This window comes from Gopherus flavomarginatus, chromosome 4 (assembly GCF_025201925.1).
Source record: "Gopherus flavomarginatus isolate rGopFla2 chromosome 4, rGopFla2.mat.asm, whole genome shotgun sequence".
NCBI lineage: Eukaryota > Metazoa > Chordata > Testudines > Testudinidae > Gopherus > Gopherus flavomarginatus.
Window position 1 is genome coordinate 133,231,812 of NC_066620.1, and position 21,045 is coordinate 133,252,856.

Consider the following 21,045-nt stretch of genomic DNA (forward strand, 5'->3'; position numbering starts at 1 on the left):
AGAAAAAAACCTCAGAATCTATCCACTCTCAGGCCCGTATTGTTCTTTTTGAAAGGACTTTTTAAAAACCTAAGAGAGTCCTGTGGCACCTTATAGACTAACAGACATATTGGAGCATAAGCTTCTGTGGGTGAATACTCACTTCATCAGATGCATGTAGTGGAAATTTCCAGTCTAGACTGATTCTTGCCTGCATATTTATACTTGCCTCTGGAAATTTCCATTACATGCATCTGATGGAGTATTCACCCATGAAAGTTTATGCTCCCATACGTCAGTCTATAAAGTGCCCCAGGACACTCAGTTGCCTATTACAGCTCCAGACTAACACAGCTAGCCCTCTGGTACTTAAAAAGCCTAGTTAGTTCTCAAAGCCCAGCTGGTGTCTTTCAAGGATTTGCGTTCCACATTTTGCTGATTTTTTAAAAAATATGTGTTTTAAATAAGGCAAGAGCTTTCTAAACTGTGGGACTAGACCGGCAGGGCGCTGAACAGGAGCAGAGAACGAGAGAGAAGGTCCGTGGTGTTGCACTGGCGGCAGGTCGGGAAGTGGTGACACAAGTGAAATGGTTACAAGGTTAGGGTCGATGTAGGCTGCATGGCAGACACCTGCGGACCGGGCTGCCTCAGCGGCGTCCTCTCGCCCAGGTAAGCGAAGACCGACGCTAGGCCAAGCTCGAGGAAGGCCGCTCCCAAAACCGGGCGGCTGGAGGACGAGGGAGCGCGCGCACCGGAACGTGTCAGTCAGTGAGAAGCTGCTGGCCTACGGGGGAACAGTCCCACAGCCCCTGACCGGACACGCAGGGCCTCCTCCACTACGGCCGCGGGCCCCTTTCTTCAGAAGTCCGCGCACTCCCCCGCCGTGCGCGAGGGCACGAGCCGGGTGGCTGAGACGTTGGCAGAGGGGCCGTTGCTGTTCGTTACAAAGGAGGCGGGGCCTGGGCTGCCAGCTCTCGGAACCTTCTCGCGGCCCCGTCGATTTACTGCTGCTTTAACGGCCGAGAGAGACGTGCGGGTAGCTCGACGCCGTGACGCAGGGTCGTGCCCCTCCCACGGGGGAGGAGAGCGCGGCCGGGTCGGGCGCGCACCCTGCCTGAACGCTGCCTGCGGCTGCCGCTGGTGAGTGAGCCCCGCCGTGCCAAGCCGAGGCGGCCTCGCCGGGCTGCGGGGGCGGCTAGCACAGCTCTTCCGGTCCCCCCGGCTCCTGAGGCTGCTGCGGGCCGGATGGCTAGAAACCCCCTCGCTGCCTGCCGGGCGAATGGTCTGGCCATGCAGCTTGGAACGGGGCGATGGGCGGGAGCCGGCTCGCTGGAGCGCTGCCAGGGAGTGTCCTGAGCCTGACCCGACCCCCCATCCCCCGAAGGGGGGCCCTTCTCTCCACAGAGTCCGAGATAGCCCCTAGTCGTAGCGGTTTCCAACACACTAGAGCCAGCCCGTGTGCATGGCCCCCACGCTGTAATGTGGGGACCACAGCCTCTGCTTGCACTGTCCAACATAGCACTGTACATCATGGGGAGACTTACCGCTTCAGGCTGCTTGTGGGGCATGTCCTCCCCCATCTGTAAATGGCGAAACTGAGGTGTGGAAAGGCGTGATTTGCTCAGTATTAGAGTAAACCAGGACCGGAAGCCGAGAGTAAAACCCTGGAGTCCTGCTTCCCAGAGCCCTGTTCAGACACTTGCAATGACAATCGTATAGCCAAGATCCTCTTGATAAACTGCTCATTGTTTCAGAAAATGTTTGGTTTTTTTACTTTTGGATGTGATTTGATATGAAAGTTAAAATAAATAATTCAGCCTCAATGAAAAAAAAACAAAAATAGATGCCAAAACTCTATTATCCTACTCTGGCCTGCCTTTGAGCTCTCGTCCTTTAATCTCCAGTGTGCTGTTCAGTGCTCATCTAGCTCGTTTCTGGTTATTTGATATTTAATTAGAGACCCTAGTAGCTTTTCTGACTTTGTGGCAAATTTTATACTTCAGATGTTCTCAAACTTCTTTTTCACTGTACCCATTTTTATACAGACAATGTCTTGTGGGCCACAATCCTCTCCCATTCACAAGTCTGGAAAAGACTCTCTCCCAGGTGGCAGTCATGCAAATCTGTGTTACAGTTACAACCATTATTTCTATTTAAAATATCCTAATGCTGGATATTTTTATTGTTTTTATTATTTTTAGCTGTCCTAATAAATCTTAACAGCTGTAAATGAGGAGAAACTAACACCATGTAATTAGCCAGCTCTCTACAGACCACCAGCAAATACTACCTGGATGAAAATTTGTCTCATATTTGATCATATTAGAGAGACAAAGTAGGTGAGGTAATATCTTTTTTGGCCCAACTACTCTTGGTGAGCGAGAGATTATTTTGAGTTACATACAGCTCTTCTTCATGTCTGGGAAAGATTTTCAGGGTGTCACAGCTAAATACAAGATTGAACAGAGAGAATATGTGCTAACTGCTTGTGCTAAACTGGCTGTTGGATCTTGTATTTAGCTGTGACACTGTGTACCTTTCTCAAGTCTGAAGAAGAGCTTGGTGTAGCTCAAAAGCTTGTCTGTCACCGACAGAAGTCGGTCCAATAGAAGATGGTATCTCACCACCTTGTCTCACTAATATTCTGAGCCCAATATGGCTACAACTGAGATCGTATTAGTGTGCCTTCCTGTTTTATTTAACCTCCCTAGAGAGAGTTTTTATTTTGTTTTTTGTTTTTAAACAACAAATATTGTTAGGATCTTGCATCCAGAAAGGTAATGATACCATTCTGTTGCTATGAATGTATACAGTACCTAAGTACCTACGTGCATGTGCAGCTTCTGCAAGTTAATGTTGTTATGAGAACCATAAATTCGAATTCCTTGACAATTGTTTAAACACGTAACCTTATTTTACATTTCTTATACGAAAGTTAACTATTTTTATGAATATCACAGGTAGCTAATATATTACATATGGGCAAATTAAAGTTGTTACTGTACAAAACATAATTGTTGCATTCACTGACCACTTTGTGCTTAAACATGCTGTTTTATTTGTTGCCTAAAAGTAGCTTTATTATTTTTGAATTTATTTCATTCTTTTAGACCAGCGGTCAGCAACCTTTCAGAAGTGGTGTGCCAAGTCTTAATTTAGTCACTCTAATTTAAGGTTTCGTGTGCCCGTAATACATTTTAACGTTTTTAGAAGGTCTCTTTCTATACGTCTATAATATATAACTAAACTATTGTTGTATGTAAAGTAAATAAGGTTTTTAAAAAGTTTAAGAAGCTTCATTTAAAATTAAATTAAAATGCAGAGCCCCTCGTACTGGTAGCCGGGACCCGTGCAGCTTGAGTGGCACTGAAAATCAGCTCGCATGCTGCATTTGGCCTTGCCTATTCCTGTTTTAGACTATACCTGCAATACAGAATTTTACAAAAAAAACCCCAAAACCCACAAAGATTGCTACCACTGGCTTAGCAAAACTGGTGTTTATATGTGTAAGGACCATCACATAAGGCTGCTCTGGCAGCTTCCGCCATTTTTACCACTTGTTAGTGCTGTTTCTTTCATAACCACCTCTGGGCTGAGAATAAGCAGGGAAAGGTTTGAAAGAGAATTTTTCAGAAGTTGGAGCATGTGAAACTAGGGGTGAAATCATGCCCTTGAAGTCAGTGGGAGTTTCACTATTGACTTCAGTGGGCCAAGATTTCATTATAGGTTCTACTAGAAGTCCCATCATAACCCTAAGGTATTTGTGAAAGTGAAAACTAATAACTAAATTTTTTCTTTCCACTCACTTTTATTTTTTTTAAAGTTCCAAAAGACATTAGTTTCAGATTCAGATGGAGCAGTCATTTTGAGTACTGAACAGCACGAGGCACATTGGTACTAAATAAATAATAATTGTGAAAAATTGTTTGCATTTCATGAAGTTTTTATAGCTGTTCTTAAGTATTTAAAAAACTTTGTTTTATTTGAAGAGAAAAAAGTATATGTCAGGATTATTGAGTTGGTACAACTAGGTCAAAAGCTTCAGTTTTGCTGCAGAAATTCCTTAGTTCTGGAGTAAGTTGTATTACTTTGTTTTTTGTAATGCAAACCTCTAATAATGTTTTTTGTTTTTTTTCAGTAATACTGTTTTACTCTTGTAGGTAAATCTTTTCCTGTTTGCAATAAAAATGGCAGAAGCAACTGCTGACCCTCCAGAGAAGCTTGTTGTTATCCATTCTAAGGCTCACAGAGATACCATTCTAGCTAATTTTGCTGAACAAAGGAAAAAGAATTTTCTTTGTGATATCACTTTAATAGTAGAGGATGTGCACTTCAGAGCCCACAAAGCTTTACTTGCTGCCAGCAGTGAGTACTTTTCAATGATGTTTGTAGATGAGGGAGAGATAAGTCAGTCAATTTATATGTTGGAGGGAATGGTTGCAGACACTTTTGGTGCACTACTGGAATTTATCTACACAGGTTATCTCCAGTCCAATGAAAAAAGTGTGGAACAAATATTGGCAACTGCACAACTCCTAAAAGTGAATGATTTAGTGTGGGCACATGCAGATTATCAGACCAGCCATAGCCCAAATAATGTATTACCTCTCACATCTAGTAGTGGTGCTTCAGTAGTTGTCTTTGCAAATGACAAGAAAAATGGAGATCCACCCAAACGAAAACGAGGAAGACCAAGAAAAGTCAAGAATGTTCAAGAGGAAAAATTTGGGACAACTTCTGTTGAAGATATGCAGCTAAGAGAGAACAATTCAGTGCAAAATAAACAAAATTTTATGAAAAAAGTTGCAGCAGAAAAAACAGTTGCTGGTGAACAAGTTCCAGTAAGGAAAGAAATGGAAGAAACTGAGCCAGCTTGTGGTTCAGAAGCTGCTGTAGATCTGTCAGCTGAGAAGGATGAGAATTATGATCCTAAAACTCAAGGAAGACAGAGCAATCAGAGTCGTTATAGCAAACGTAGGATACGGCGGTCTATCAAGCTAAAAGATTATAAACTTGTTGGTGATGAAGATGGAAAAGTATTGACAAAGAGAACTGATAGAAAAAGAAAACGCACAGGTTCTGAAGCTTGTTGCAAAGAATGTGGCAAAGTGTTTAAATATAATCACTTTTTAGCTATTCATCAGAGAATTCATACAGGTAGGCATAAAAGACTACCTTTTTTGGGTTAGGGTATGGTAACTTGCTACAATTGGTTTGCATTGGAATTGTTCAAATGTTGCTTTATAACATGGTGTTGCTAGACACACGCTGTATATATGGTGGATAACCAAGATTTTGTTTCTACTATTTTACTTAATTCTCACCTTCAGAGATTATAATCTTTGTAGCTTGCACACTGATTGCTATCTAGTTAATTAATTTTTTTCCAATGAAAAAATATTAAATTTGATATTGGCAGTGCCTAGACAATGATACTTACAAAATGATTTATTTTGAATGGTTGCTATAAGAAAGCTTAGGTTTTTGTCTGTATTAAACCTCCTGGTCTACTGAAAATTCATTTTTTAATTGTGATAATATACTAGTGGCAAGATGCATTACAACTTAGAATATTTACTTATACATTTATTAGCAATAACACTTTGCTATTTACAGTCTTGATGCTTTATTTTTAGGAGAACGCCCTTTTAAATGCAATGAATGTGGTAAAGGCTTTTCCCAGAAGCATTCTCTTCAGGTTCATGAGCGGATGCATACTGGAGAGCGACCATATTCCTGTACTGTCTGTAGTAAGGCTTTAACAACAAAACATTCTCTTTTGGAACACATGAGCCTACACACAGGTAAGTAATCAAAGACCAATATAATCTAGCTATATTAGGTATTAGATATTTCAAAACAAACATTTCTGCTCAGTATTTTCTTTTTAAAGTAAGTGTTAGCTACCTTACAGCATAAGAGTCTGTTATACAGAAATGTTAGTTATGTTTTAGCTTAATTTTTGGATTTTAATTATTTGTGTTTTTAGAAATATTAATTTTTATTTCAGGGCAGAAGGCTTTTACATGTGATCAGTGTGGGAAGTATTTTAGCCAAAAGAGACAACTGAAGAGTCATTACCGAGTGCACACAGGTATAACAAGGCTGGTTGGGGAGGACGGGCAGGCTGCCTGACTTTCTCCCCCTTCTCCCTTCCCTTGCTATGATCAATTAGGCTGTCATCTGGTCACCAGAGATAAGTAGTACCATCACTGTTTGTTGTCAATATTGTGCTTTGTGTTGTTCTGCTGCTCCTCTGGCTGAATGGTATTGATAGCTTTAAAAGGAGTTCCTACCAATTTTGTTCTAGAAAGATGGTGGCTGGATAATCATGTAAAGTGGAGAGGAACTAAGGAATCACAAAGCTCCAAAAGGAAAGTGGTAGATTCCTGATGGGGATCAGGAGTTAAAACAACCAGCATCCTTTCTTCAGTGATAGAATTAACTGGGGAAATCATAGAATATCAGGATTGGAAGGGACCTCAGGAGATCATCTAGTCCAACCCCCTGCTCAAAGCAGGACCAATCCCCAATTTTTGCCCCTGATCCCTAAATGGCCCCCTCAAGGATTCAACTCTCAACCCTAGGTTTAGCAGGCCAATGCTGAAACCACTGAGCTATCTCCCCCAAATGGAATAGAATAATGCTGCATTTCTAGTGATGTGCAGGAACAGAAGTAACTGGTGAATCGTTGTTGTCTTTATATATTATATTAAAGTGGTTATTTTACAGGGAAGTGCTTTAACAAAGATCACTGAAGAAATACAGGGGATCACTTATGCACTGACACTTTTTTTATTATTGCGACAAGGCCATTCATTGCCGGAATGTAACCAGTGTCATCGCAAATTCATGGATGCAGCTCAATTAAAGAAACATCTAAGAACACATACAGGTATATATTACACACCATTTTTCTTTCAAGGAATGCTAAGACTAACTTGTTGGCTGTGATGCGGTTCACATAGCCCATCCCTAGTTGGCAGGGAGACATCCATTAAGTGTGCAGTGATGTCCTGGCTCCTGGTGAGGAGGTATGCCCCCTAGGAATGGCCACAGGTATTTGTAACCAGTGCAAAAGAGAGGGTCATGTGGAGGCAGCCTAAAAGCAATGCCTACTATAAGATTGGGTGCTTTTCTCACAGAGAGACCTGCAGAAAGTGCTGAGAGACTCTCCAGTGGTACAGTTCTGGGTGAGGACTAGGTGAGGCTGATGGAGAGCCAGGTGGTGTTAGGACCCTACTCGCTGCAACCCAAGAACAGAGAAAGCTGCTCCCAGAGGTCTTGAGGGTTGGATTATTTGTGAACCCTGGTGACCAGCACAAGTGTTACTTTTTATTATGTTTTAATGGACTTGACTTCAAGAGGGGGAATGTAATTTGAAATACATAGGATGTATGTTGCTTGGAGAGTTGGAGGGCAAGCTGAGGCAAACTGACTCTCCCATGATCATTTAGCATAACCTTCCAAGAACGTAATTCATGTTGAAGGTCACGTTTGGAAGGTCACCTGCAAAGATTTCTTTTAAAATCATTATAATTCTCTTGTAAGAATTACATTTTTAGAATAATAGTATGTTTTTGCCTTTTGTATTTTGTGCTTACTTGAACAAAATTAGACTTTATACTACCTCAAGATCCTTAGAAATCTCAGTTTTAGACTTCCTGCTTTCTACCAAGGACACCACAAATACCATAAACAATGAGAATTAAAATAAAGGTTATAATGTAACGAATTTCAAACCCTTATGGAACTTGTGCATTTTTTATCAGGTTTTTCTGCCCCTTGGAGTAACGAGAAAGTAATTCAAAATACAGTGCTAGTTAATACCTTTAAATAATAATATTAACAGCAGATTCAACTTTTTTCTTTTTCTGGAATTTTACAAGCATGTTTTAAATGTAGCAAAGCCTTTGTAATTCATCTTCGTGGAGGTTTAGATTTGCAAATTTTCCATGGAAAATTTAATATTAAATGATAGAAAAATGAAAATGTACTATGCAACTTGAGATTTGTATAACTTCTCATAGTTTCTCTATCTTTGACAGGGGAAAATTGCTTTTATAAATAAGGATACCCTTAAACATTTGCTTTTTGCAATTCCCTGCATATGTATAGTGTGTATGTTATTGGGTCAATGCTTGCTTTCTCAAATTTTAGAAAAAGGTATATGCAGGGATTATTTCCATTTGCAATATTGTAGCCATTGCATTTTCTATCTAGGACAGCATGCTGTGCTGTTACAGTAAGACTTGTTGGTAGCACTTCAGTTGTTAGTGGCTGCTATATCACTGTAAATATAGCAAGGGGATGAGTGTGTAATGAGAAGTAAGAGGAAGAGGCATAGTATCAAGGTCAGGGTTAAAAACAGACCTGCTCCCTGGACCCTTGCTACCCCATGCAACTCCTCCTCTCATTCCTGACAGCCCTTCCAGGACCCCTGCCCCATCCAACCATCCCTTCTCCTTTTCCCCTGACTGCCCGTGGAACTCCTGTCCCCTGCCGCCCCATCCAACCCCTCCTCCTTCTTGACTGCCCCCCAGAACTCCTGCCGCTGTTCAACCCTCTGATTCCCCCCTGACTACTATCCACATCCACACCCCTGACCACCACCCCGAACTCCCCTGCCCTCTATCCAAGGCCCTCACTCTCCCCTTATCGCAGTGCCTGGAGCACTGATGGCTGGCGGCGCTACAGCTGTGCTGCCTGGCTGGAGCCGGGCCACACTGCCACTGCCACCGCGCAGCACAGAGCACCAGGTCAGGCCGAGCTCTGAGGCTGCGCTGCCGCAGGAGCTCAAAGCCCCGCCGCCCAGAGCATTGTGCTGGCAGCGGAGCGAGCGAGCTGAGGCTGCAGGGGATTGGGGACATCAGGGGAGGGGCTGGGGGCTAGCCTCCCAGGCCAGGAGCTCGGAGGCTGGGCAGGATGTCCAGCCCGCGGGCCATAGTTTGCCCACCCCTGGTCTAGCTGGATTGCAGCCTTTTTGAAAGCCATGCTTTCTCACACTAGAAGCATAATAATTTAACTTTGTTTATTCCTGAGTTAGCAGGCATGAATAACTTTCTTTTACACTTGTTGGTGTGCACAGTTGTGATTTCTTAGAACTTACTGTAATTATGAGCAGGCAGTCTGACCTATTGGATAGAGCATGGGAGCTCTGGAGACCTGGTTTCTATTCCAGGCTCAGCCACTGGTCACCTGGATGACCCTGAGCAAGTCAGTTCACTGCATTCCCTCAGTTTCCACATCTGTGATATGCAGCTAATGATACTTAAAGTGCTTTTAGATGTACTGATGAAAAGTGCTATATGAGAGCCTGTTGGTGGTATTGATTATTACAGTAATTATAACTTACGAGTGTACTTCAAACTATCTTTTTTTTGTAGGTGAGAAGCCATTTACTTGTGAAATCTGTGGCAAGTCATTCACAGCAAAAAGTTCTCTTCAGACTCACATCAGAATCCACAGGTACAGTATAGTTTTGCTATTTATTTAGGAAGTTTTACCAGGTTTAAAATTCTTGCCATATAAATGTTAAAGATAAAACCAACAATCATTGCAACAGTGAACTTTTGTTTAGAGAAATATACAGTAATATAATGATTGGCTCTCTATTTAACAGGTTGTTACCTTATTATAAAATGAGCATCTTTACGCTACCTAAGATGTGCATGATTTTTATTAAATTGAGTGAATCTCTGATATGCAACTTCTAATCAAGTAGCTGTGATATATGGGTTATATGACACTAATAACCATTGCTCCTTAGCTGCACTTACTTGATGTGTGGGTACTGATTGATTACTAAATGCTGTGAATACCATGTATTTGTTCTTTATTACAATTTATTAGCATATTTGAATCAGTGTAAAATTTTACAGATTTTAATGAGGAAATAAGTCCTATATCATATTTTTTCATAGTGGTTTTTACATTTTGAAGTGTTAGTAGGTAGTATTATGATAACTAATCTAGGCATGCTGTAAAGCTCTCCTCTCTGACTGAGCATTTCCCCTATAATTGATGTGGTGGTGGTGATTTAACCAGAGGAGAGTAGGAAAGTCTGTAAAGTACACTAGTGACCTTGTCATGTAGTTTTAATTTATCTGGGAATCTTTTAGGTTCTACAGAAAACCCAAGTAAGTTAAAGCCAGTAATTTAGGTTGCATTTTTTAGAATGGATGTGATTTCTTTCCTAGTACAGTATTACAAGTAACACCTATGATTTCTATAGCTGAGAGATTAGGTCAGGAGTAGGGGAGAATTCTTTTCAGTTTTATTTGGTACATTTGACAATACTGTGCATAAGCAGTTTCACTATAGTCAGTTTCTCCTGTTGCATTTGCAGATCTCTCAGCTAAAGAGGAGAAAAAAAATTAAACAAAATGGGTACACCTGTGTGTTAAGTCAGGTGTTCTTGTTTATCACAGATTCCTTGTTAATTTGAGGTATCAGACCTTACACCTGAAATTGATGTCATGATATATGGCATACATCTGCTGTATTTTGTTTTTTTCACTTTAAAATCACAATGTGCTGGATTAATTTTAATAGTAAACTTGTATCACTGTTCAGATGGTGGATGCACAATTTCTAATTTTATATTTGATTACTGCATGGGTAAATGTTATGAAGGTTCAGAAACATTTTGCTTTTGGAAGAGGGTTTTAGTGCTCATGAAATATGCCTGTTTAACAGTTAGTTGGCTCTTAATTTATTCATAAACTGTTAGTATGAGTTAATGGAAGTGCAAGCTTCCTATCAAGTTTCCTTGGTAGCATCTCTTCATTTGATATTTCAGTCATCATGTACTTATTACACAATTCAGCTACATGGTTCAGTGTTACAATTGCTGTCTTAAAGTACCAAAGGTCATAAGTTTGTTCCACTGCAGTAATTAAAAACGCCCAACACTGTGAGGCCCTGAGTTCTAGTGTTACTGCAATACAAATATTTTTTTTTAAAGGGGAGAAAACTACTATTTAATTACCTCAAAAGGGTGTTTTGAGGTTATATTCATGTTTGCAAAGTGTTAAAATACTGCTACGAAGAGCTCCATAGAAAAGTCTGTAAATAAATCCTTTATATCAGAAATAGTCAATAAGGGTCTCAGTGCCACTTCTGAAGATGGGGTGTTGTGTGTGGTAAGCGTGGACACTGCAGGGACTGAAATTAGATCACCCATTTATTTCATATAAGCAACTAAACAGCAGTTGCAGTAATGCATTTTGGTCTTCACTGACTTGAGCTGTATTCTAAACAGTGATGTATAAAGCTCTGTATGCTGTTGCCAATGTCCTGATCCTCCATTCTCATGGAAACATGTTTTAATCTGATCCTGCCAAATTATTCTATGAGATACTGTTGTGTGAAAGTTTAAAAATTAAGATTACCTATTTCCCATTGTTCTTGCTTTAAAGTTTCTCAAATTCCTTTTTAAAGCTTGAAGAGATTCCATCTAATATAGGGCAGGGGCTGTCTTTATTTTTGTGTATTTTATGGCATTGCCTACACTGTCAGCACAAGACAAATAGTGATACCAAAAAATTTATAGGCTTCTCTATGAGAGCAGAAGCAAGTTATTACAATCATAACTGTTACCTGATCATTTTCCTGCATGGCTTCTGTTGAGACAGTTTACTTAAATTAATCCCTGTAATTAACAAGTCTATAGTAGAGTTTTTGAACATAATACCAATTTATGTAAAATGTAAACTATTACATTTGGCCTCAAGTGTTTGATATAAATTATAATGCCTTGTTGTAATCTTATGGTGTTCAGATATTAGTGCTTGTTTTGGCATAAAAACCTCAAGAGAAATTTTTAGGATTTACTGTGTGCAATCTGACCAATTTATTTCCAACATGGAAGGAAGTATAAATATTTCATGTTCTTTACAGTATTTTCAAATGTGTGTTAAAATGTGCATTGTTTACATAGAATTCTGCTTAACACTTTAAAGCAAAAAATGCAATAAATTGTGGAGAAAATTAGGCAGAGAGCTGGGGGAAGGCTTATTGTAGGTAAACTTGGGGGATAAACTATCTTAAATTTTAGATAGATTTTTGCAGAAATATCTTATGATAGCTTTCTTCTGTTTTAAAAAAAAAAACAAAAAACTGTCAAACCCCGTTTACACATTACATTCCAACATCAATGCTACCTGTTGTTTTTTTTTAAGATAAAAGTACACACCACTAACGTCACCTCACATCCATATGACTACAAGCCATGTATTGCGTAAAGGAACCTCCTAAAAATTGAGACCATTAGAGAGCTATTATGAGGCAGGCAATAAAAATCCCATTTGATTACAGCAAAACCTATTCTTTTCTTCCTAGGCCATGTGTGTCCGGAAATTAGGCTTTAGATATTTTTCAGTCAACATTAAAAATAGCTGAAGGGACAAAATAAATGCAAATTAAAATTAATCCTTAATGATATATAAAATAGATGAATACTCCAGTTTTTATGCCCCTCCTCCCCCATTTTGTCAAAGCAGGGCTTCATAAAACTGAAAATTTCAATATTTCTGTATGAAGGCAGTCCTGTTGTTAACTCTTGCATGTGAACAAATTAGGGGGAACTTTGTCATATTATTGTGCAGTTCTTAAAAGTAGAATGTAGAAAATGTAGCACTGAATATTTTTCTTAATGACTGCCTGTAAGCACACTGTAGTATAGCAGAGATTATTATTATTATTTATTATTGGTGGTGGTGGTATTATATTTGTGACGAGGTATATACCAGGTAATACCTTGCAGAGAGCAGCAGTCTTAGAATTAGTATTTCTGATTTAAGTAAAATATTCTCTTACAGAGGAGAAAAGCCATATTCTTGTGGTATATGTGGAAAATGTTTCTCGGATTCCAGTGCAAAGAGGAGACACTGTATCTTACACACAGGCAAAAAGCCTTTCTCCTGCCCAGAGTGTAATTTGCAGTTTGCACGCTTGGACAATTTGAAGTCTCATTTGAAAATTCACAGCAAAGAAAAACAATTGCAAGAGTCAAGCAGTGCTCCTAGCAGCAGCAATAGCTCAGAGGAGGTCAGAAACATTCTTCAGCTGCAGCAATATCAACTGTCCACATCTGGAGGACAAGAGATTCAGTTGCTTGTCACAGATTCAGTACATAACATAAATTTTATACCTGGTCATAATCAAGGTATTAGTATTGTTACTGCTGAGAACTCCCAAAATATGACAACAGGCCAGGCTGCTAATCTTGCGCTACTCACTCAGCCACCACAACAGCTGCAGAACTTGCTTCTTGCAGCCCAGCAGGAACAAGTAGAACAAATCCAAAGTATCAATATGATGGAGAACCAAATAGAGACTACACAATCTGAGCAAATGCATGTCATCACTCTTTCAAAGGAAGCACTAGCACATCTTCATGCCCATCAGGGGCAAACTGAAGAACTTCATCTAGCAACAGAAACTCAGCACGTGCAGCTGACCCAGGAACCTAGTTGTCAGTCTCATACTAACCAAGATGCAGTCCAATCCCATCAAATTAGTGAAGAACAGAACCAGAATGTACACATTTCTGAATCACATCCGCAATCTTTGTCCATAAACCACCCATCTCATGAGCATCAGATTCAAGGTCAGGCTTTTTGAAATACAAGTTAGCATTGCTTCCTTTTAAATACTTGTTTGCCTTCAGGGAACTGGGCTGAAGTGTGCTGTTCAATGACCTATGTATATCGCATTTCATTTGCTACAGCAGATTATCTATTTGAAGTTGTATCTTTTGGTGATCTTGATGGATGGCTTTGTTTCCTTTATTTTAATCCATTTATTTTTAGGGTTTTTTTACTCTAGATGTCTGCTGATCAACACCATGGCTTCTCTGCAGGGGTCAAAATGACTATTATCTGAACTATAAATGTCAAAGTAACCAATATTTTTTTTCACAACATTGATACCACATGTCTTATATTTAATGAGCCTTCTCTCTCTAGGTAAATATATAATTTTCAGTGTGACCATTCCCTTAAGTGCATTTTAATTAATTGAATACCAAATTTGCTCATGCTTTTGATTGAAATTGATGCACTCATAGACTGGCTCTGGTTCCCTTTCTTTTTACTGTGTTGTACAATTCCTGCTCCCCAAACAAAAGTTTAAATCAGTGCACTTAATGTAGAGGCAATGAGATATAGTGGCTAGATAGACTACTGGAAAGCTTGAGTGCTGTGCTATTGGTGCTGCTACTGACTTGTGTGTCCTTGGGCAAGACACTTAACCTCTCAGTGCCTTAGTTTCCTCATCTACAAAATGGGGATAATGCTTAGCCACCTTTGCAAAGCACTTTGAAGATCTTGTAATGTAAGGTGCTATAGATGTGCAAAGTGTGTGGTTGGGGGGTTTTTTCCTGACAAGACAGTCTTAGTTTAGGAGCCAGTTTATATTTTAAACTCCTTATTTTTATATTTTGAAAGCAAAATGTCACATTACTTTTAATATAAAGTAATATTTATTCTTTGTTATGACTGAAACAATGAATAAAATCACTCCAGAACATGAGCTATAAAATTTCGCATCTCTTAATAGATTTTAAAAACAGTGCAACTTTTTGTTGACTAGATTAGATGTGTGCAGTTTACATTACTAATGCCTGACTTCTAGTGAAGAAGTGCTGAAATAGTATTGAAAAGACATCCCAGAAAGAAAAGCTGGGGAAGAGCATGGCTCTACAGCTTGGAGTTCAGTTACTAATGATCTGTTACTTAACGCACTGGTATGTAAAAATCCTGATAAAATATCATATGGCCAGCTACAGCAGTTTGAAGTTTGAGGCTGAGGTTAAAAATGTCAGGTGATTTAAATAGGTATCTCGTATTTCTAGTTTTAAACATGACAAAAACCAACTTCTATCCTTAATATTTATGTTAGATTTTTTTCAAAGGAAGTTTCCTATGTAACTGGCTATATGCACCTTTGGCTAGACAGAAAGCCATTGGTATGAATTTTCATTTCTGAGCGTTTGCTTTTTATCTTTCAGCTAGCTACTGAGAATGTGTGACTGTAATTTGGGTAAAAAGTATATCAGTTTCTCCATGGAGCTATACCAACTTTTAAGTAAGTTGATGTGAGGAGGGGAGACAATGGGGGAGGGGAGAAACCAATTTTACCTCCCAACTGTAAATCTATTGTATTGATTAACCTGATTCATTACCTAAATTCCCTCCCAAAATGGAGAAATACTGTCTATATATGTAATGTAGAAAACCATTAACAAAAGAGAAATAGAATATAATGTAACTGTAATCCAGAAGCTAAAGATTTTGATGTTGCAAGAACTTAAAGAAAAAATAAAATTAAACGATCTCTTTTGTCTGGGGAAAATATTATTTAACATTTTACATAGTGAAATAGTTCTGCTTGTTAACCATTGCAAAATAAAATCTGAGTCTTAAATATTGCAGCATATATAAAATGGTGTCTCAAGCTTTCAGTTTACAATTGTATGGTGCTTCCCCTAGAAAAGCTTTAATAACTTTTTTATAACCTACATTTCTGGTTTTATTCAGGATTGAGACATGCTTATTATTATGTAAATTCCTAAATGTTTTGCAGGGCAAACTGGTCACAGCTTTCTGAGATTAAATTCTAGAAGTTTGTATAATGAAAAAACGCTGGTTATTCAAATTCAAGAAAGAGCATATATATTGAGTTTTTAAACTTTCAGTTGGTGGCTAAAAAGTCACTCGTGATAATACAAACTTATGGTAGTGGTTACTAGATATTGCCTGCACAAGAAGAGGGTTTCATTTTTATTGCATACATGTCAACAATTTGTAAAACTAAGAACTGAGCAGGCTATGAAAAGACTGCCATGTGTGGATAGCAGGACAATGAGTCTCACTAATTTTGCTTTGTCTGCTTTAAAAAATTGCTGTCAGAGTCCTTTTTTTTTTTTTTTTTTTTTAAATTTCTGCTTGTTCCTGAGGATGGGAGTCCATGTCTTTCTCATTTCCTTTAATTCTACCTTTCTCTTTACCACTAATTTTTAAAGTAATTTCCACCCTGGAAAGAAATTAGTACAATTTACTGCATGTATGCCTGAATCTTTTTTGAAAATAATGCCTAATGCATTTGACTCTTGGACCTGGAAAAAGTCCCGTTAGCTTCAACTCAGAATGACTCCCTGGTTGTACCTGGCTAATGCATTTTCTCCAAATATTTCTTCTGTCAAACTAGTACTTTTTTTTTTTAATGACTTAACTACCTTACATACTGTTCCGTCTTGGTAAAAAGTGAGATAGACTCACCATGTTAAGATGAGTTTTTGGTTTTGGGATGTTGTCAGGATAATATTCCCATAATTAAGGTAAATGTAATATGCATAGACACCTCACTAGTGCATAGAAGATTAGAATTCCATTTTGAGATTCTAGTCTCTGCTAAAACCACTCTAACTTTACGCTTTTGTTTTGTCATTATTTTCACAACTTTGCTCTTTAAAGGAACACAGTCAGATTTTATATATTTTTTTAAATGTCCTTACATGTGATTGCAGGTTCAAGGCTTTCACCAAGAATCAGTCCTATACAGTTCAAACACAGCTGGCAGTAGAAGATGCCTGTTGCTTTTACTCAATTTGTGAAATGTCTAGCACACTTGGATGCTATGTAAACAGTAATACTTGTACTGGTAGAGATTGTCCTTGAATTTTTTTAAAAGCTTGAAATTTGTTCTCCATCTTGGAAAACCCTCCAGGTGAAAATTAAATATAAAATGGTGCTTTCACTGGCAGCAATTCTTCTACTATTTTAAGGTTGTATTTGAGCTATTGTTCAGTGTGTATTTTCTACTAATTTGCTACTACCATCCATGCAACAGTGGCACAGGAGAATCTCTTTAATATCATGATCAAGACAAAAAGGTTTCAAGAATATACTGTGAGGGGAGATGGGGGGGGTTCCATTTAGGAACACACAAATTACCAGATCAGAACAGAAGGCCCTCTAATGCAGCATCCTGTTTCCAACAGTGGGTAGTACCACTTGCTTCATAGGATTCGGTACAGGAATGGGATAACCATCCCATTAATGAAAGTTTCATCCTAACCTCCATTATGTAGAAGTTTGCTTTTAAAACTCTGGTATTCTTGTTTACTTATTCATTCTTTTGTAATTCTGGATGTTGTTATTACCTATATAAATGACCAGTTTGTTCTTGAATCCCACAAAGTTCTTGATTTCAGGGATATCCTATGACATTGAGTTCCACGGGCTAATTTTGTTGTGTGAAAAAGTATTTCAGTTGAAATTTGTTGCCTGTCAATTTCATTGACTGTCGTCTTGTTCTTTCATTATAAACATCTGATCTACCTTCTCTCTACTTTTCATTCTTTTAAAAACAAGTACTGTACAGCAGAATTTCTTCAGTATCCACAAAGAAGCAGGTTGCCAAGGGAAATTTTTTTTGCATATGTAGATTTTTATTCCAGTAAACAATTCAGACCCATACCTTACTATGAATAGGCCTGCAAGACAATGAATGCCAGGTGTGCCATTCTTGAAATGGATCATTGAAATGTGTTGAGCTGAATTTTTTTCTGTCAGTCATCCTGATTTAACATTTGCTATTTAGCAAAGTGCTGAAATGGATTGTACTGTATGTAATTTGCAAAATGATGAGAGTCTGAAAAGTGCTATATAAAACCAGATTCTATCTTTCTTTTGTAACAGAGGAGTGAGTATTTATATAAAAAAAAATTAATAAAAAGTATTGTTTATAAGAGTGCCATTATAGTAACAATCTAGAATTGTCATACTTTGGTAATGCACAGATGATAATAGTTATGCTTGTTTGGTTAATTTGTTACCCTTTCTCTGTATTCTTCATTCTTTGGATTTAAAGGGAGGAGGCAGTATGTCTGTAACTATAATTACGTGTGTGTGTGTGTGTGTGTGTGTAGATAAAAATTACCTTGGTCACTGCCCTTGGCGCCAAGAGGGTCAGGTTATTTGTTGGGCTGCTGTATCGCTGGTGCTGACGTGATTGCTAGCGCTGAGGCCTGAGCATCAGGCAGAGGTATCAGTGGTGTCTGGTGCCAGCTACTGCAAGAGGGCGAAGATGCTGACATGACTGATACTGTCCTGGATCTCAATGCCTGACACTGACCCTAGGCTTGATGATAGGCCCAGGGACTCCAAAAGGGCCACAGAGCTGGTGGTTGCCATTGAGGTGGCCACGGCGCCTGAAGAGGCTGGCGGTGTTGCCAGGTTCTAGATCTCTTGCTGCTGGATCTATCTGAATGATAGGACTCCACCTCAGACTCCGAGGTCTCTGAAGAGGAAGACCACGTAAGAGCAGTACTGCGTGGTGCCAGGCCTCTGGCTATTGGTGCCATCTCCCCATGTGGGCAACCAGCACCGGGGAATGGCGCAGCAGAGATGGGGAATGGTGTGACATCATTGCCAGCTTGCCCCTAGATTGGATAGGTGGTTGAGTTGTCACTGGTGCCTTGTCCCTCCTTGGAGAAGGTGGTGCCATTAGGTGAATAAGGTCCTCCACCGCCTCAAAAGTCTCAGGAGTCGAGAGGAGTTGAATGTCCTGGCCACAATGGTCCGGAGAACGGTAGTGGGCCAGACTCAACTGGTCTCCTTGCAGGCAGTACTCAACGAGCCCCTGGGAGGCACTGGGCCTGAATTAGACTGCATGGGCTGAGCCCTCCCTGCTTCTGGCTCCATAGGCTTGGGGGGGGGAGCACCCCCTCCTACCTTTTTTTTTTTTTTTTTTGGGAGCACTGGGGACAAAGACTGGTGCCTGCCAAAAGTCTTATGTTCGGCGCCCTGTCAGTGCCAGGAGTCCTTAGCCTACTTTGTTGTCGTGCCAGCTTGCGCGCCATTGGTGCCGGTGTGCTGCACACAGAGAAGGAGGCGCTTGGCATGGGCTCTGCCAACCTGGGGTCGGACTGCGGATGGAGGGCTGCTTCCATGAGGAAAATTCTGAGTCTCTGCTCACGATCCTTAAGGGTCCTCAGCCAAAACCCCTTACAAATGCGGCGCTTGTCCTTTTTGGTGACTCTCTCGTCAAGGCTCTTCAAACAAGAAGTGTGCCGGTCACTTGATTGGAGTGGACATGAACAACACATGTTGAACAACACATGTTGAATAACAGGTTACGAAGACGGTGAGTAACCATTTTTTACTTCCTGTAATTTCTAGCTAGATAACTGCATTATAGGAAGACCTTCAACACCATAGAAACCTCCAGTAAAAGATAGAGATGGTTTTAAAAAAAACTGGATCTGTTTCTAAAATAATACTGAATTGAAAAAGTTAGACTGCAAAGTTGAAGCATTGCATGATTTTATATACTAAATTAACTATATTGCAACACTTAAATGAGGATAGGCCAGAGCTTCAGCGATATCCACCAGGCTTTAGCCTTGCTTGGCTGAAGATAGATTTGTTAGATTAAGTTTTTAGAAAGATGCACCAGTTCATGGACATGCAAAAGGGAGACTTGCGTAATCTAAACAAAAGCTCAATTAGCAAATGTGTGTACATTTAGTTTTTAATATGCTATTGAATGCTAAATTGGATTCCTCCTTAAGTTTCATTCTTGAATATATTCTGGATACCAGGATGTTACCTGTTAATAAGGCAGCATGGTTCCAATGTGCAGCTTTGGTCAATAAAAGTGAATCCTGCAGAAATGGAAAGGTTGATTCCCACCAAATACTGATCTGTGACTATTATATAGCTAACCTCACAGCTAACAAATAATTAGTATGCTGCAGAAAGGGAATGCCCAAAAAATTCAAAGCAATTTGGGCTGAATTTTTAGAGATCTATGATTAACACAGACCCTGAAGATAGATACGTTATTTCCCCTTCCTTTATCCTAACCATCTTCATTTACTTTTGTGCAGTATTATGAATCTGGTATTTTGGTGTATTTGTTGTATTTGGGAAAAATTATAAATATATATTTTTAAATGGCCTATTTGCCTTCAATCTCCGTAGCACAGTTGTGTATTACTCTGTGGCACATTGAAAATGTATTGGTCTAGGTCAGATGTTCTCAAACTGTGGTCCACAGACCACTCGATTCAGGTAGTCTGTGGATAGTTCCCTCTAAGGTGTGTGCCTCGGCAGCTGCACACGAGAGAATGAAGGGCCACCTACCTGCATGGCTCCACTAATTAGGTGCCTGGACCCTGGAGAAGATGCACATGTAAGGTGAGGTGGTGGCCTTGGGGGGGAATGGAAGTAGGTGGGAGGGGGACAGTGGGGTGAGAAGAGGGGGGGTGCAGGGCTGCGGCAGCCAGAGAAAGAGGTGACTTTCCCCAACTCTAAGGCTGCAGCTGCCAGGGAGAAACAGCCCTCCTTCCCAGCCCCAACTATGTGGCTGCTGTGGTGGGGGAGAGAGGGAGACCCACACACACACACACCTTCTAAGCCCCAGCTCAAGGGCTGCCGTGGCAGGGGGAGAGGGCACATCCATCACATTAGAAGGGTAAGACTACTGATATTAAAATGTGAGTTGTGTGCTTTTATTTGTAGAACAAAAAATAATTCATTATTAAGGTTTTTTTATGTAGAGCTTTTATGCAAAGCACTTTACAATAGTTTGCCAATGGTACAAACAACATTTGGAAAGATGTTTGAGAACCACTGGTCTAGGTGAATATGGATTGTTGTTTTTCATATTTGACTCATTTTGTTTTAACTGGAGCTGCCACAAAACTTCCAGTATATCTCAGAAACAAAGTAGTCTTGCCACTTAGATTCAGCGTACCACATGCTGGAGGGACCTTGGCTGCGTACATGAGGAAAAAAGGTATATTTTTAAATGTATTAAAATCCTAGTATACACGAGGCAGCTGGCCAAGATAAAACCTAGGCTTACCCTACTAACCTCAACAAGTTAAAACTACAACTGCCTTTGTATATCGTGGGATTTAACATGTTAAAGATGCACCTTTTTCCTAGTGAAGACAAGACTTGTGTTCCACCACATAATGGGAAGCCATGTTGTCATACTAAAACTAATCATCATGCAGTGAAAAACTAAGTGAAGACAGGAACCAAAAATTAA

General features: G+C 39.7%; 1 protein-coding gene across 6 annotated transcripts; it reads left to right on the top strand.

The window, feature by feature from the left end:
- The first annotated feature begins 121 nt into the window (after positions 1-121).
- On the top strand, positions 122-19,098 carry ZBTB24 (zinc finger and BTB domain containing 24). 6 transcript variants are annotated; one of them, XM_050951372.1, is made up of 9 exons: positions 122-1,119; positions 3,969-4,053; positions 4,140-5,136; positions 5,616-5,783; positions 5,990-6,073; positions 6,791-6,874; positions 9,366-9,447; positions 12,801-13,591; positions 18,836-19,026. In XM_050951372.1, the coding sequence occupies exons 3-9, from the start codon at positions 4,167-4,169 to the stop codon at positions 18,937-18,939; spliced, it is 2,283 nt and encodes a 760-aa protein (XP_050807329.1). In that variant the 5' UTR covers positions 122-1,119; positions 3,969-4,053; positions 4,140-4,166; the 3' UTR covers positions 18,940-19,026. The 6 variants fall into 6 exon arrangements, 5 of the variants coding, with proteins under 5 accessions (XP_050807329.1, XP_050807330.1, XP_050807327.1 ...); XM_050951373.1 differs by lacking the exons at positions 3,969-4,053; positions 18,836-19,026 and adding an exon at positions 19,037-19,098 and having other exon boundaries at positions 4,118-5,136; XM_050951370.1 differs by lacking the exon at positions 3,969-4,053 and having other exon boundaries at positions 4,118-5,136.
- The last annotated feature ends 1,947 nt before the right edge of the window (positions 19,099-21,045 follow it).